This window comes from Diadema setosum, chromosome 9, assembly GCF_964275005.1.
Source record: "Diadema setosum chromosome 9, eeDiaSeto1, whole genome shotgun sequence".
NCBI lineage: Eukaryota > Metazoa > Echinodermata > Echinoidea > Diadematoida > Diadematidae > Diadema > Diadema setosum.
In genome coordinates, this window is record NC_092693.1 from 35,123,307 (window position 1) to 35,141,534 (window position 18,228).

At 38.1% G+C, this 18,228-nt stretch overlaps 1 protein-coding gene across 1 annotated transcript; it reads left to right on the plus strand.

Annotated features, from left to right (window-relative positions):
• Positions 1-293: 293 nt before the first annotated feature.
• On the plus strand, positions 294-12,775 carry LOC140233343 (deoxynucleoside triphosphate triphosphohydrolase SAMHD1-like). Its single transcript, XM_072313451.1, has 11 exons — positions 294-524; positions 4,297-4,457; positions 5,477-5,651; positions 6,184-6,333; positions 7,774-7,983; positions 8,507-8,598; positions 9,211-9,267; positions 9,893-10,085; positions 10,668-10,778; positions 12,036-12,149; positions 12,635-12,775. Exons 1-11 carry the CDS (start codon positions 294-296, stop codon positions 12,773-12,775), a joined length of 1,635 nt encoding a protein of 544 aa, XP_072169552.1.
• The last annotated feature ends 5,453 nt before the right edge of the window (positions 12,776-18,228 follow it).

Below are 18,228 nucleotides of genomic sequence, written 5' to 3' on the forward strand. Positions count from 1 at the left end.
TGCGGTATATTCGTTCCGCGGAACTAATCGACTGGATTCGGCCGGTATATCGGTTCCCCCGGAACCCGGAACGGATCGACTGTGACACCGGCATGCCAGGCAGCTGAACTCCTTTCACATGAGATGCCCCCGAAATCTGCTACACGTGAAATGGCAAGACAAGGTGCCAAACACCGAAGTACTTCAGAGAGCCCAGATGGAGAGTGTTCATGTGATGCTCAAGCGCTCCCAATTCAGATGTACTTCGAATGTCTGACGAACGTTTGCCAAAATGACTGCCCTACGGTGAACTAATGGAAGGCAAGCGCTCTCAAAGAGGTCAAAGGAAGCTCTACAAGGACACACTGAAAGCATCCATGAAATGCTGTAGCATCAACCCGGACACATGGGAAACAACGGCACAAGACCGATCTGCCTGGCAATCCGTGGTCAGCTCTGGTGTGTCAGGTTACGAAGTGAGACGTGTGGAGGAGCAGGAGCAAAAACGGCAGCGACGGAAAAGCAGAGCGACCTCTCAGCTTGATGTACCTCCGGCATTTCCATGTCCACACTGCACCAGGCTTTTTAGGGCGAGGATCGGACTGATAAGCCATCTTCGCACTCACGGAATGTAGTGTTACTAGAAGTTGTGGTCGTCTTCGCCAGTGAAGGACGAACGTCATCATCATCACCAGCAGATCACAGCATCATCAACGTCTGCTGTTGCCAAGGACGTAATGTTCTGTCAGACACATCGTTGGCAAAATCAGTCCTGTTGATGTCTTTTATGTCGCGAGATGAGAACTTAGCATCATTCCTCTCTGGCTTGTCAAAACGAAACAAGTAGGCTACGGCAGAGTGGTCGGAGATGCCGGGGATAACTCGTGAGTGAGAAAATAGCAGTCTGTCAGATTGCCGGACCAAGATGACGTCGAGAATATTGCCATGATCATGTAGGTGTAGTCACCAACTGACGGAGTACTTGGCTATTGACTCAAATCGGAGTTACTGATGTTTTCAGCGGCAAAATATAGAGTATACATTAATCCTACGTTTTGGGGCAAAGGTTAATTACCACCCCCCCCCCCCCCGACGTTCGACTGGAGGGATAGCAAAGCGCAAGCTTCAGGAAGTCCTGAATTTTGTTGTTGTTTTTTATGAAGCTTTTTTTTCTTTCGTTTTCAGAAATTTTCCTATTTTTTGTGAAGAGCTATCCCTCCCCTCCCCCTGGTTCCGCGGCCGTGCTAAATACTTATGGGCTACCGTTTAAATGCTTTGGTTATTGCAATATCGACTTACATCGGGCAGGTTTTCGCAATGTCAGGAAAAGCTGTAAATTCATTGAACTTGCATTATTATGCACGATGTTTGGATATGTTGGTCAACTATATTTCGGCCCGTCTTGTTGCCTACTATTTGCATAATCTAACTGAGACGAAAATTCTTCGCGAGACCATGATATCACAAAGCCAAATGAATAGGCCCCTAGTTATATTTCAGTGGTTTTGCTGCAATATAGAAATTAGTCGTAGGCCTTTTTTATATGAATATTCGTTTTCGTCCATTCTTAATCATTTCCGATCTCCATTGATTATTGATGCTAAAACTGACATTTCCTTGGAACCCTTTAATTCCTATAATAAGCTTTAGCTTTTCGTTAATATAAGCTTCCTTAATTTAAGTTGGCGCTGGTCTAAAATCGAAATATTACGGTTTGTGTTATGCATTTTGTGTGACAAATTTGGTGCTTTCTTAGGAAATTGAACCAAAAAAGTTCTTTGCGACACCCAAAACACACACACACGCACACACAAACGTACACAGGTATACGTGGTATCATGGAGCTACCATGGTGGTGCATACACAATAGGATGTATACCCCGGATATGTACACATTGAGAGACACCTACCAAGAGAAACGAGACACGTCGAGGTGTAACACAAAATGTTATCATAAATACTCAAAGGTTTTTCCATCCGATCCCCACCCCCATCCCCTCCACCCCTCCCATATGCTGACTGCAGCTGGCGTGACGAGTTTATTGTATTCTACCAGGTGGGATCCCTGGTGTAGGTGGGGATTTCTCATCGCCATATCACTGGTATTTTGCTCCTCCAACTATTGATCCAAAACGTATTGTATTTGGCGCAGTTCAGTCTCTCTCTCCCTCTCTCTGCTTGCGTTGTATATGGGATGAAAGACATTGTCGTCGATGCATGAACTGGTACAAGAAGCATTCTAGCGCAGAGGGAGAAACGCGAATATCGCTCGGGGACAGTAAATGTATTCTGTGCACAATGTCAAAACGGTGTCAAGGTACATAGTAAATGTGGCAGTCAGGCTCAGCCGACAGCAAAGGATCTTCATCAGTTACATTAAGTTTTCCAGTTCGTCGGCATGCGTGTGTACTAACAATCAATGAATGCCCAAAAGGTAGGTGTTGGCCATTCACTGCCACTTAACTTACAAATCACAGTCATCGGTGATTTGAGGTATAACTTTAGTCTTTTGTACTTTATATTATCCTGTCGAATGAGCAAAGTCCGCCTTTTCTTCCATTATGCAAAACGGATTTACGCGGGGCAAATAATGTACACAAGACACCTACATGTCAGATGACATTACGCGCGACATTTTTATACATATACATGTACAATGATATATGACTCCGTCGTAGACGGGAAGCGTTAATGGATGCGTGGTGTAGTTTTGAACAGCCTTCGTGAAAAGATTATTTTCGCATTATTGAACTGGCACTATTATGTTGTCGTGACACTCCGTTTTTCTGCGCAAAACACAGCAGAGGAGGGAAGAGAGTGCAAAAATGACGTTGAATTTTACGTCTGCTTTTATAGCTCCTGCAAATTTATATCATTACCCCCGTCAGTTCTACTGATTTCGTCAAAAAGAACGCAAAACCTTGGATCGTTGGGAGACCGCGAGAGAATTAATGCGACTGATTGGGGTGTATCAACCCCAAATGTAATAACGCTGATGCTAAGTGCAATATCAACCCTAAATGTAATACGTTTTAACCCTAAATGTAATAACCGTTTACAACGCTAAACATAATTCATTTTAACCCTAAATGTCATATCCACCCTAAATGTAATACATTTCAACCCTAAATGCAATATCAACCCTAAATGTCATATCCACCTTAAATGTAAAAGGGTCTACATTTTAATCCTAACTGTAATAACCGTGGACATCCCCAAATGTAATATCTACCCTAAATGTAATACTTTTAACCACCAATGTAATATCACCCTTAATGTAATGCATTTTAAGCCTGAATGCAATATTCACCATAAATGTAATACATTAAAAAAGAATTAACCGCAAATGTAAAACTTTTTAACCATAAATGTAATATCAACCCTGAATGTAATACATCTCAACAATAAACGTAATATCGACGCTAAATGCAATACGTACACTTTAATGTAATATCGATGCTGAATGTAATAGATCAAGGGCTAACTGAGACAACCGCAGACAACTCTATAGTATTAAATGTGATACATATTACATAATGTCATGTCCACCATAAATGTAATACATCTTAGCCCTAAATGTATTAACCATCCTAAACCACCCTAAATGTAATATACTTTTCAACCCTTAATGTAATATCAACCATAAATGTAATTCATCTTAACCCTAAATGTAATATCGAGGCTAAATGCAACACATTTTAACACTAAATGTAAAAATCAAGGCTAAATGAAATAACCATTGACAACTAGAATGTAATACAATGTAATGTCAACCGTAAATGTAATACCATGCAACCCTAAAAAAAAAATAAAAAAAAATGTAATACCTCTCAGCCCTAATTGTAATAATCATCCTAATATGAAACATCTTAATTCGTTCGTTAGTCCTGAAGTGCCCACACCGAAGTCAGCTCTGCGCCTGTTACTCTCTGTGCAAATTTCCGTGTTCGATCAAGTCTGCGAATAAGACTGACATTTATAAGTTGCAGCGAATAAAATTTGCAATTATTCGGGGTGAAATTTGGGTAAGTCCGGATACGCCCAAATTTTCGGGCACAATCTGGTTCTCAGACGTTCAGCTAGCGAATGATGAGAGTATAATATGCTAACCGTATTGCTATCGTAGAAAAGTAACGAAGGAAAGCGCAACGGTTGCTGAGCGTATACGAAACGAATGACCAGCGTTAGATAGTTTGTGGTCATATTCAGGTTATTTTCCGTTCATCAGTTTTGCATCATAGATAGAATAGAGCTTCATCACATCATTTGGATGGAAAAAAAAAGAATAAGCCTTCTAATTTATGCATTTTTGTGCAGGGGTTTAATGACCCTATACATGGCACGATTCAGATCCCTGAGTACTGCCAATGGATCATCGATACGCCCGAATTCCAGCGGCTGCGATACATCAAACAACTCGGTGGTGCCTGCTACGTGTTTCCTGGAGCAGTCCATACTCGTTTCGACCATTGCTTGGGGTAATCAGCTTAATCAGTATGCCGGTTTACCTATTTATCATAGAATGAATCTTTCTCAGTGAGTTAAGACATGATAATAAAAAACCAAAAAACTGATAAATCCCATAGACTATATATAGCTCTATGACTGTCAAGAACGACCTCTTACATCAGGCAATAAGGGACTATGGAGCCTTTAAATACAGTCATAACAGGTGTCGAAGCACTATGTATGTTGTGATGAAGTCCCCCTCCAAAAACAAAAGTCAAAAGATTCCTTCTTGCGATTCTGTAGGATCAAACAGTTAGAAATTGCCAGAGTCAAAATTACAGTGTCGAGGTTTTGAGTTTGTTTAATTAGCACTCAGTCAAAGTTTGCAAAAGAAAACCGAAGTTTCTCAGCGTATGAAAATCAGTTGTTTTTATTCTCGTTCTACGTAGATCAGAGAATGGAATTTGTACACTAATATCCGGAAATGTCACGGGACTTTTTCTGTATATAATGTTTTTTTTTTTAAATAATAGATAGTTTAAACAATTTATGAATTCAAGGACCAAATTTGACAACGATGAAAACTTTTCCAGAGCATGAATGACAGAGAATTCATACGATTTGAATAAGTTTATTTACGACAGCACTCCTGACCAGTTCCCCATATCTCCTATAGTAATCTGTTTATCTTACCGTTTCAAAATGAAACCTCTTTACTACTACTTCTTTACTACTGTCCTGTTGAAGAAGATATCAGTAATAAAACGTACAGGTATATAAGCATAATTTTTTTCCTTTTTTCCGTCTGAAATTAACGCGGGGTTTCAATTAGTATTAATGCAAGGTCTTCAGTTGTAGCCGTTTTATCTTGGTCATAATGTGTATCATTATTTTGGCATGACATACTATTATGACAACAGTGACTGAGTATTAACTTTGATATTGATGATATTTGCTGAAACGCTTGGCTTCGAGATCAAGCTTTAGACAAATCATAGTGAGAATGAAGCAATAATTTCCTGACAAATCCTTTTGTATGTCTTTGCAGTGTCAGCCATTTGGCGGGAACACTTGCCACAACGTTACAGCGCCACCAGCCCAGCATCCAAGCCAATGAGATCGCGTGTATACAAATCGCTGGTCTATGTCATGACCTCGGCCACGGTCCATTCTCGCATGTATTTGAGAGCATAATACAACAAGAGGAGGGAAAAAAGTGGAAGGTAAGAAGGCTTCCATTACGTATTGTAATCGGACACTGCGCACTCACTCACAAACACACATACACACACACGCACGCACACACGCCTATGTGTATATTGTTTTGACTTAAATACTCGATATTGTTCGACTTTCGTGAGATCGACTTTTTCCGAGTTATTTACGCTGCACTTACATGTCCACACGTGTGTATTAATTGTTGCTTTGGCATGTCCATGTTGCGTATTGTAATATACACTTTCTCTTAATTTTGAAAAGAATTTGCATCTACAATTTATCAACTTGCCAACATGAAACCTTTTTGGTCGGTGCTTCTGGTTTTTTTTTTTTTTGTGACGAAAGTGATCACGTGACACACAAGCGGAATGACAAAGTGATGTACCACAAACCGTCACTTACGTTTGGTTGGTCTTTTGAGTAGATTCTGGTAAAACTATTGCCCATCACTCATGCACTGTTCAGTAATTTCTTACCTCGTCAACGATCTTGTTTGTTTGTTTGTTTGTTTGTATGTTTTGTTTGTTTACATTGCAGCATGAAGAGCAGTCCGTGGTCATGTTCGAGTACCTTACCGAGAAATATAATCTGCAGCAGAAGATGCGGAAATTCCAGATCCACAAAGATGAGATCGAGTTCATATGCGAGCTAATCCTTGGAAGGAGCAGACAGCCGAACAACGAACTGGTAATGGAATTCCATTCACACCAGATAATTTCCCACACTGAAAACAAAACTAAATGTATTATATCTTTTGCCTATCATGATGTATCTTGCACTTAGACAAAGAAAGTAACAGAAAGAAAACTAACAAATTGTTCCTTTTTCTGCATGAACCAACTTAAAACAGTGATCAACTTCGGTTAGATAACAGTGGAATTCTTTCCCGCTTCTCGTCACTACGTCTACACTAGCTTCAGCACCGGATATCTTACATGAGATTAAAGAAGATCCGTTTGCCACCTCATTGAATATATCTGTTTAATGTGGTCACAAAATAATATCTCTAGAAAATGCATAAGAATGCATGATATTCATATCAATGAATCTTGCGTCGAGTTGTTTCATTGCAATCAATTAAAAAAAAATATCCTATATACATCGAAGTAAATAAACGAACCATATACATAGTATGATTTGCAAAATTATACATTGTATGTCGTAAAACAAAAAGAATGTGATTCAGCAGCACAAGTGAGAAAAATTCAGTTGCTTATTTTTGTTCATACTAATTTCATTGTGAAAATGAGCCTGATATTGAGTGAAATTCAAACAAAGAATATCGCAAAAAAAGATACAAATCATAAGTAAACATACTTGTGTGGGATTGGAACCAACGACCTTCTGATTGCTATATGCTACTGAGCTACCACCCGATATCCAGTGATGGTTCTATCCTTACTGACACTTGCGTGATACAGCATATTATCTATTTCTATGTTCATTTTCATTTCTCATTTTTTCCATTTTCAACAACAACAATGATATGCACAATCATAACTACAATTGCATGAACACAAAGTTTGTTCCAATAATTCATTTAGATGAGCCCGTGAATTGTTTCATGATGAGATAACTTTGAACAAAGTCATTTAGAATTATAATTAACGTTGTATTAAACAACTGGTAATCAAATAGGCTGTAGGAAATGGAGTTGATTCAAATAGATGATTCTGTTTTGTCGATTTGTTGAACTTGCAACTGATTAACAAATTACCCTTAAATATACTGTACATCAAAGTGAATACGTAAGCTAGTATCGTGGACCTGACGCCTGCCCAGCAATAACTAGAGGAATATTATTCTTTACACGAACTATATCAGTAAATCTAGTCAACTGGACTCACTAGTACTTTTTATGGGTCAACAACCAATAAATTGCCGCCAAAGATCAGTCGGGATTGGCTGATGAAGCGTCCCAGAGAGGACGTGAAACGTCGCTATTCCAAATTACAAGTAAGTCCAGTTGACTAGATTTACTGATATAGTTCATGAGATACTTTACCTGGATGACTGAGAACATTCAGAAATTATCCTTTACAGCAACATAATATGACTTCAATGTCTTAAGACGATGATAGTTACATGTTAATTGGTTTAGTGTGCACCGGCATAATCATTTTTCAGATCCGAGGGGACAAGTTCTACCTGTACCAAATTGTGAACAACAGCGTCAACAGAGTCGATGTTGACAAGTGCGACTACTTTGCTCGAGATGCTCACTTCCTCGGGATGAAGTCGGCCTTCGAATTCTCACGCATCCTCCCTTTCGTACGGGTCGGTGAAATCCAACGTCCGGGTGGAGCGGTGAGGAAGGAGCTCTGTTTCAGAGACAAGGTATACCAACCAGATCTTCATTACTCCAAAGTGCAATTTTGCTATAATTACCATTGCATATCGTATACAATATTAAGATCAATTTATTTCTACGTAAAAAAAAAGACGGACTATGGAAGTTTTCAGTCGGATGTATTTTTGTGTTGATAACGCAGTTTATAATGCACTGAGTTATGAATATGACATTATATAAATCTTGTTTTTTACACAGAAGGATTTCATTCCTTTTTTTTATTTAATTTCCGAACAATATACATGTTTTTACAACTGTTCACATAACATAATATCACATATAGAAATCTTGTTTCATTAAAGACCGAAAATGAAAATTGAAGGGCTGCTAAAAAGTGAACTTGTATATAACAGTCCCCTCACTTACGGTACCTTTGATACTACAATTCACCTTTCCTGGATCGCGAACGAGATCTATATAGATGATAATGATAGTCAAAATGTTCATATTCAATAGGCTTCATAAAGTTATGTACCGCAACAGCAGTGGAATATGACTTGTTCTCTTCAGCTCTCTAGCGAGTTAAACCGCATGTTCTTCACCAGACGTAGTCTACACTACGCTGCTTACCGACATCGGGTCACCTGTATCATCGAAATCATGTAAGCAATTGAATGAAGAGAAATTACAATCGTTTTCTGAGGAAAAAGAAATCTAGTTATTATTCTCATTAAACAAGATGTCCAGAAGGAAGTGAAATCAAATCGTTATCTCCAACACCAATTGAATCTCCATTTTCAGTGTCCGTTTGTCACAACCAGGCAACCATTAAAACGCCAATTTGTTATTGCTTGTAATTATGCCACGTTGTACCTACGATCAATGAATTTGTTGCGTTTGTAAATTCGCCAGGAAAAATTGAAGAACTAATTATGTAAAGGGAAATGTCCTTCGCCTCGAACAAATCTTCAAATAGAAGTGTAGATAACAAATAAATAAATGACTGGAAGTAACACATCATAGATAGATGCATTCTACCTGTTGATAAATGTACCACTTAAATTGAGATAATGGATCTGGAACAACAACTGGTTTTTTATTGAGGCATATATACAGGTCAATTGATTTTGTTGTACTTTTTTTAAGTTTGATCTAACATGTCAGACCGTCTTCATAGACATATAATGGTATCAAGCCTTGCAATTCTTGAAATAAAGCTTAGACACAACAACAATCTTACACAAAATCATTCAAGTTTGTTCATCTACTTGTAGGTTGAGAGATGCACTTCTCGCCGCGTCCAAACATCTTTTATTTCTCGGAAGAAATGGGTAAGTTAACTGTACACGTTATTCCCTTGCGATGTTCACTGATGTTTGTTTCTATGCCGATTATTGTCATTTTTTTGGGGGGGGGGGGTGCGGGGGAATAATGCAAATTGATGTTAGTCTTTATAGCAATCTCAGACAAACTATAGATGAAGTAAGAGTCAAGAGAATCAAATGACAACAAAGAGACGCACTTTTCGATGCAAGCTTGATTGTGGACGTGACGTGTCAAGGATGTCCAAGAAAATCAAAGCGCCAACTGTATCAAATTAACTATAAGCTACATATTATATTCTGTCTTTTTACACCAAAAATTAAATGAGAAAGTAATACCGAACAGTGAATTTGAAAGTTACACGTGATATGAAAATGAATTTAAAGCCTTTAATCACAAGGTCTCCTCTCCGTCATTTTTCGTCTTTCAATCCATATTCATCGATCTTCTGCCCTCCTTCACATCTTAGTTTCTATATTCAGTGAGCATAATTTTTTATCTTATAGCAACTGTCATCAGGCAAAGAGTTTGCACCTTAAATGAGGCAAATGCACTACTGGAAATATAAGTTTGTGCAACTGTTGTAAGTTTTTAAATTCCTTAGGCTCCAATGTCATTATTCATTGTGGCCAGAATCGAGTACAATCTGCGGGAGTGCGTGAAAGACCCGGAAGCCTTTTACCAGGTTAACGACAGTATCATCCACGAAATCATGCGTTCGAGGTCGTCGTCAGAGGGCATGGTGAAAGCACGCCAGATACTCGATCGTATTCACAATCGGCAACTGTACAAGTGCATTGTTGAAATTCAGCACGCCCATGAAAAGGTATAAGAATGCTTGCTTCTCTTTTGTTTTCTGTATTTTTTTCATTAATTGACTCATTTTCCTTATTATTTTTGTGTCTATCCTCTTCATATCTGCATTGTTGCATGTCTTGCTGTGGTGCTCTTTTTCTTTTTCTACGTTTGGAATGATTGTACTAGAAATCTTACTTTCAAATCGGCCACATTTTTTTTTTTTAATCTATCGTATATGAAGTGATCAGTATCTTGACGCTTTAAAATCTATTGATTAATCCCAGTGATTGAATCCCACGTGTTTTATGCAGAAGCCCAGGAAACAATCAGTATACTGCATATAATGCACATTACACAGAGAATTATCCAAGAATCCTCCCGATAGTAACTCTGGAATCCACTACGAGAAGCCGAGTGTGTTTTGCACTGCTCAGCGGCAGCCATTTATGCAAGATTAATACAAGAAGGCCAGCACGAGCTCTAATGCACAGGTAATGTAGTTATATATAACGACAACTCTCTTTTTTTTCGTGATAACTGGTCACAAAATTGACCTAAATTTACTTGATAGGTTGATATGAATGTGTAACTACTTTCTATACCTCTGCAGCTGCGCACTATCGACCCGGCCGACATCAGAAAGTGCTTGGTGGTCGACGATGACGAAGGTAGTCTGTCGTCAGATAGAGAGATTTGGCGCGCAGAAAATTTGGAGATAACGGTACGTTGATATTTTGCCTCAGCCAGAGAAAATGCCGAAGGCATTACGTTATTTGGGGTTGTCCGTCGTTCTGTCATTTTGTCCTTCCGTCCATCCGACAGCTCGTTATTGCACTAATAATAATGACAACAATAATAATAATAATAACAAACGCATACAAACACACTCCATTAGTATGCCACAATAGATGCGCTAAGTAGATTTTGGGCAAATCTGTCAGGATAAAAATTTGGCTGAAATACGCTTTATGCTTCCGGACCGAAGGCATTATGTTTTCGGGTTGTTCCTGCGTCCATCCATCCAACAGATTGTTTTTGCGATATGCTAATGTACAGTAAAGGTAATTATTTGCGTGAACGTGATAGATTTAAGTTCATGGTCGAAGATCACTTTACTGTGATTACGAATTTTATTTTAGTTATAGCGTATAAAGTTAGAGTGCCCATCGCCAATATTATCAGATAAGAAGGCCAGAAATGAAGTAACAAATAGCTTGAAATGATAGGGGAAGGTCAAAGGACATCAAGATTTTGCTCAAATGACAGTTTCTAACCAAAAATTCCATTATAGTTGTGGGACCAAACATCTTGCGATATGGGGAAAAATGTAGATAAAAATAAATGGAACATATTTCATCTGTGCAGAGGGGGTTCAAAAGTCAATCAACTTTACCTATGTGATTGAAGATATGTCCTTAAGATGATTGGGTGACAAGAGGAGGCATCCCAGGCGACTGTGCGAAACTGTCGAATTGCTCTAGCCAAGCTCCTTACTCTAGCATATTTGTGTTCTTGGTAAAACACATGGAGGCAAAATGAGTGAATTGATTCAAAAAATAATTAGAACTATATCACAAATAGTGTAAGATGGCATCAATTGATACCACACCAACAAGTTGAATACTGATTTTGTATAATCCGTAAAGTAGATTATGGGGTTAAAATTCATTCCAGAGGGTCTCAACATCTGTAAAGTATCACCTGTGAACATACAAGAGATTGCACTTCAGGGATGGTAGATAAAGGTGATGTTGATCATTTTTAAGATGCATGTAAATAAAGTGCGTTTGCATTTAGGACTAAGCTGTAAAATGTAATGCATCTGATTTTCATATCTGCTCTAAAACCTAATACCTCTGCAGTTTCACCAAGTATTGTCACGTTTGTGAAAAACTAGCTCGTTCATGTTCAAAATTTTCCAACAAGTAATTACAGTTTTAAAGAGGGGTCCTTTCATGATTTTCCATTTTGCCCACAGGTATCGGATTTCGACTACGGCATGTGCGACGAGAATCCCCTCCTGGAAATTCCGTTCTACACAAAGTGGCAGGAAAACAGCACGGTTGAGGCAAGACTCCTAACAGAGGATGAGGTATAATCAGTGTGAAATGAAAATCAAGCGGTTACCGCATCAAGAGATATACAATGAATGTCTCTTCCTAATGCTGGTATGTATGGTGTGGATTCTGAAAGAAGTTACAATAAATGCAAAGGAGAGAGAGAGTGCATGAGGTCTCTTTATATTCTATGAATGTGTGACGGACAGAGTGACGAGTCTCCATTGTATGAAGAATACATTTCATGAATATCAAGAATACCATCGTGAATTATATTTTCTGCAGACAGAATTGTTTCTAAGCGACTGCAGTTATAATGCAGTAATTTTGAAGAGCAATACCTATTAAACAGACTCTCAGTACAGCATATGAGTTTGTCTTGATATATGCATCTACTTCACCGTAACTCACGAAACGCTCAAGAGACATAAGATAAAATGTACAGGACTAGATTGGTATTAGCAGGTACCTCCTGCGAGATTTGATTACAAGAAACCATAATTTGTTACCCAAATTTCAGCTGCCTGCCGATTTCCCGAAACGACTTAAAGACGTCACTCTGCGAATTTTCACCAAAGTTCAAGGGCTGACGCAATTTGTCCTGGAGCAGGCCAAAGAGTACTTCGACACAAGAACTCGTCATCTGCGAAAAGACGCATGATCCTCAGCAAGTCACAGAAGAAGACCGGAGTTGCAGTAACCAAAGTTCAGCAGATGATTTGATAAAATGGTCACCAAATCCGATTTCGGACTGACACGCCAAGGTCCCTTGTGAGCTGCGGAACGGAAGCCAGAGGAAACAGTTGTCAATAACGAGATGAAATTTGAGGATGAGCAGGGAACTTGATACGTTTTTAGAGATGGAAGGGGGCAAAACTTGAAGGATGATAGGCGAGGGAGGGAAGAGACTTAGCTGAAGAGAGTTTGGTAGGGGGAAAAATACCCCTTCCCACAGTAGGAAGGACTTTCGAAAATACGCAAAGCAAATAAGGGTTTCTATGGGAGATTCTCCCACCTGAATTCATACCAAACTGGAGAATCTGATCTCCCGAGCATAATATGAGCACAATACAGAGAGAACTTGTATAGTATACAATCTCTTTGGGACACATATCATGAGCGCATTGCGCACATCGTGGGCTACTAGATCCCGGTATTTTACGACCGGAGTTTATAGGGCTGTTTAATATGCTCGATCTCTGGTGCCCTCTTATCCTTATCCCTTGTGAGAGGGAGGATGCCACACGAGGGAGCTTTTGCATTTTTACAATTGAAATTCAACAATCTGATGCCACTTGTCAATGAAAAAAGTAAGTAAATACAAATAAGCATGGAAAATGAATGGCTATATCATGCATGATTTAAATCTGTCCCCTCTTGTTCCGCGTGTGCGTCTTACTATGTTGTCTGTGGAGGTATAGAGTGCGTTCACTGCAATGACAAAATAAATGGCAGTGAATGGAGTAGATATCATGCACGATGTTAATGTGTATTTTCACACCAGGATACCGAGAATAAACAGAACAACAAAAATATAAGTAAGTTCTGGGGTGATTTTCTCACTTACTGATCAATGTAATATTTGCAAATCTGATATCCCATCTTTTTTTTTCTATTCACCGTGAATCTTTACAAAAGCGTCACACATTATGTTTGCAATTTGCAGACTTAGATTAAGATATCTACGTAATTACGTCAAAATGATGTAGCGACAATACAGTGTAACCTGGGCCCCATTTCATTAAAAAAAAATGTTAGGATGGCAACTCTTGCTGGAATGGCAACTTTCAATAACAACAGCCAATCAGGAAGGTGGATTCTTGTCGTTACCACGATAATTGCCATTTCAGCAAGAGTTGCTCTCATATCAACTTTTTATGAAATGGGGCTCCGGTCTAACACATTATTATACATGTTTATCGGGGTGGTTCAAGAATAACAGGCTCCAGTAATAATCTATGATCAGACTGGCCAGCCTATCCTTGCCTATACGTCTGCATAATCTTGAGAAACCGATCACTACCAAAACTGAATTATAAAGCATCACTGTTTTAATTGCTAAATTGCAATGTTTGCTAACAACTTGATGAGTATCCGATTTACATGTTTCAGCAGTCTAGATGTGTTATATCTTTCTTTCACATCCCCAGAATTATAGGTTTCCCCGCCTACTGTCGTTAGATTTGCATTGGATTAAACAATGCAATCCTTCACTTTCATGCCAGGTGGAATGTTACACCGCGATCAACATCCAAAAAGCTAACTACTTCATTCAATTTAATTTCATCAGCGTGCGATTTCATGATTTTCTCATATAAACGTGCAAAAAGCGCGTTCATGTTAAAAGTTTACGTGAGATGCATTGAAATTCGCACCCCAGCACCGCGCTGATGAACGGAAATCTACCAAGAGACATTTGGGCATGGTTATTTTCAGTATAATATTATGCTTTGTAGCTCCTCATCTGAACGAAACGGGACCTTTGCCCTAGAGTGAAATTTCTCATTCCTCTGACAAAACGTTGATGAAGCAACAACTCCTAAAACTCCACTTTCTATGAACAAATAGGCCTACATGTACTTTCCGTTGATACGACTATTACGGTTCGAAGAGAGTACATGAATATCTCGAATTCGGACAGATCTATACGCCAGGCTGGCCTTAGCATTGATTGCAAAGTATTTAGAAATGTGGTTTACAAATTAAACAGAACTACACAGAACTTGATTGTTTTGACTGATATTTCAACATTTATAAGTGCGGAGCCGTGTGCCTATGATTGAAATTCAAATTGGCTTTTGGGACGATATTGAACGTCTATTCATCTGGCGCAAAATCGAATGCCAGCTTTGCATCATTAACTTCAACACATTTTTCATGAATTCGAATGCAAACCTAATGAAAGTGGGCCACAAAACATAGTATTCCGAAAGTTCATTAATAAAAAAAATAATAAAATAAAAAATGGGGGGGGGGGGAGGGAAGGTGCACGCCAACAAACCTTCTGATTTACGCCGGGGAATTACGAACCTTATTTCGTTTATTGATTAACGAACCTTCGGAATAACGAACCTTTTTTTCATTATCAGAATAACGAACTTTCGGAATAACGAACCTTATTTCATTTTTCAAAATTACAAATCTTCTGAATAACGAACTGTAACCGAATGTGTGGGACCACATAGTATATAAGACGTGTATTGCACAAGCACTACGTGTACCTATTGTACCTTCAAATCTTTAAAAGGTAGGCCTAAGCAACCCCCCCCCCCAAAAAAAAAAAAGTTCACCTTCAACTCTCAATGATACAAACATAACTTTGTATATATATTTATTTATTGTCACGAAGAGATTATTTGTGCTGGCTTAGTACAGGGTACTATTCATAGGATATAGTAAATCCTGTACTGTATTCGGAAATGTTTGTAGCAAAATGCGAAAAGTCCATGATCATAACCATGTAGTCCATCTCTATAACGAATTTCTACATTGGACGTTTTCCTGTTTTATATGTATTGCATAAGGTCATGAGACTATCATTATAAATTGACAAAACTGAACTTTCCAGAATCATGTTACAGAATTTCATTGTGAGTATAAATCGTTCCTGATCATGAGTTAAACGATATAAGGGAATAGATTTAAAGCGTTATAGAAAACAACAGAAAACAAATGAAATCCAGTTGTGCATGTTGTATTATGTATAAATGGCATCTAAAATAGTTTCGTGCATTTTCTTAGAATAACTTTTCATTGGACCTTCCAATGGCTTCTGTATGAAAATGGGACATCTGACTGAGCCACAAAAATGTCTGCGAATGTTTGCGAACGTAGCATATTTTAGGTTTCGTCAGGGTTCTTAAACAGCTGCGATCAATTCAAATTCATGAAATTTTTCCGTCGAGGGGTCTTTTTATTGCAACTGATTGACAGATTGCCCTACATCGATGTAAACCAGTACCGAATTGATCAGTACTTCAGTAGTAGTCATGATAAAAAGTCATGGCCGTACGTACGGGCAATAGTTGCGATCAATAATGATCAAGTTCGCAAATAGTTGCAGTAAAATTCGAAAACAGTTTTCATCGTCACAGTTTTTTTCTTATCGCAAAGAAATTTTGAACATTGTTTGCGGCAATGAAAACAGTTGCGAATTTCATTGCAACTATTTGCAATTGGAAACACTGTGTTCATTTCTATTGGTGTAAATATTGTACCATTATCTTATCCATGTTCTGAATTGTGTGCATCATAATGTACTCAATGATGTACATGAAATTAACAGAAGGAACTCCTTAATGTTGTATTCAATAGACCTACTAAAAGGTTAGAATGTCACTTATAACGTTCAATTCCATTCCTATGAGAAAAGTTACAGCAGCATTTTAAATGTGAAGTTTGTCATAAAATCACCAATGGCAATTCAGCTTATGGCAGATTCTAGGCCCCCCTCCCCCCCCCCCCCCCTTTAGCCCCACCGTTGGTACGGGACTAAGCAAAAATTTGCAAGTGTAAAAAGCCCTTTAGTCTATATACTTTGGAATAGTACGTTTACCGAAAAAAAGAGAAATTGCAGTTAAGGGTCAATTAAAAAACGAGTGCTTAATTTTCTCAATCTGCTATGTACTCTGTGCACTCAATAAAACAAGAAACAGAATGGAAAAGTCCAAGGCATTGAAATACGACAAAGAGATTATCAGATTAAGCTGAAAGTGTGCATGTTCTAATAGCACATTGTAATTTTGACAAGTACGATCTTTCAAAGCAGTGGCACTATCTTATCAAAAGTTATTAGAGTCGGAAAGTAAAGAGTGTGTAAAGGGTTTTTAAGAAAATAAAAATGAAAAGGGGCCTTCAAGTCACACCTGATTAAACTATACTTCAAAATGAATGTGTTCTAGAAAAACTAAAGACACACACACACACACACACAATTTCCCATTAGTTTTGTAACCCCAAACTTAAGGAAACGTAGAAAAAAGAATGTTGATTTTTCAGAGAATATTGCTTTGTCAGAAAATATACAAAACGGAGGATTTTAATTGTTTTACCTATTTTAAGTCCCGCAAGTAAAATCGGGTATTTGACTTTTTTTTTTTTTTTTTTTTTTAGTTTTGTGATGCAAGGTCACATATCAAACAACGATTCAGGGGCACTGGCATGGTTTGAGATTGCCCTCCCTAGAAGTCCTTATCACAAAAAGTCCTAATTTCATTTAAAAATGACTTAAAGTTTGCCTTTTCAAGTCAGAATTCGTTAAAAAATGACAGGTGCTCTTCATAATTCGGGGAGAGGGGGAGGGGTCTCCTATGAATGCCAGCAGTATAATGGGACTGCTACGCGTGACATTTTTTTTTTTTTTTTTTTTTGCTGATTATCATTATTTTACCTTGTCGAGGCCGGGGCATATCACAAAGGGATTATAGGGGTCATTCGAGCCACAGGCATAAGAAACTATGAATGTAGGGCAACATCTCCAGACTTGATGACTAGGCCTATGTAGCTACTTGATATTTTATAATACAATCTCTCGGAACACAGAGATATACTGATTTATTATAAAGGTGTTAACGATGTTCCCTCCCATACATCAAGACCATTTTAGTGGTCCGCACAACCTAAAACATTTTGCGCATCAGTCTATTGTTTGTATTTCAAGTAACAAACCCACTTTTTAGAAAAATGCAATTATCCAAAATGATTGCAAATTACCTGGTAGTAACAAATATACATAATTTACTGTATAGGCCTATAGCAGAAACAGCTCTTTATAAATGGACAAAGTTGCAAACTTATCTAAAGCTCCCATAACAAATCAAAAATAAAACATTATTTTTGTGGTTAGGTGTTGAATATCTCTATTCGTTCTAAATTTACTATGCCTGCTATCTAGCTAGTTAGTGTTTTGTTTAGAAATAAACTTTTTCACATGTGAGCCCTCTTATCAATAAACTTCTGTTTCACTTGCAGAAGAAGAAGACAAAGAAAGAAAAAAGAAAGAAAGAAAGAAAGAAAGAAAGAGAGAGAGAAAGAAAGGAAAAGAAAGAAAGAAAGAAAGAGAGAGAGAAAGAAAGGAAAAGAAAGAAAGAAAGAAAGAAAGAAAGAAAGAAAGAA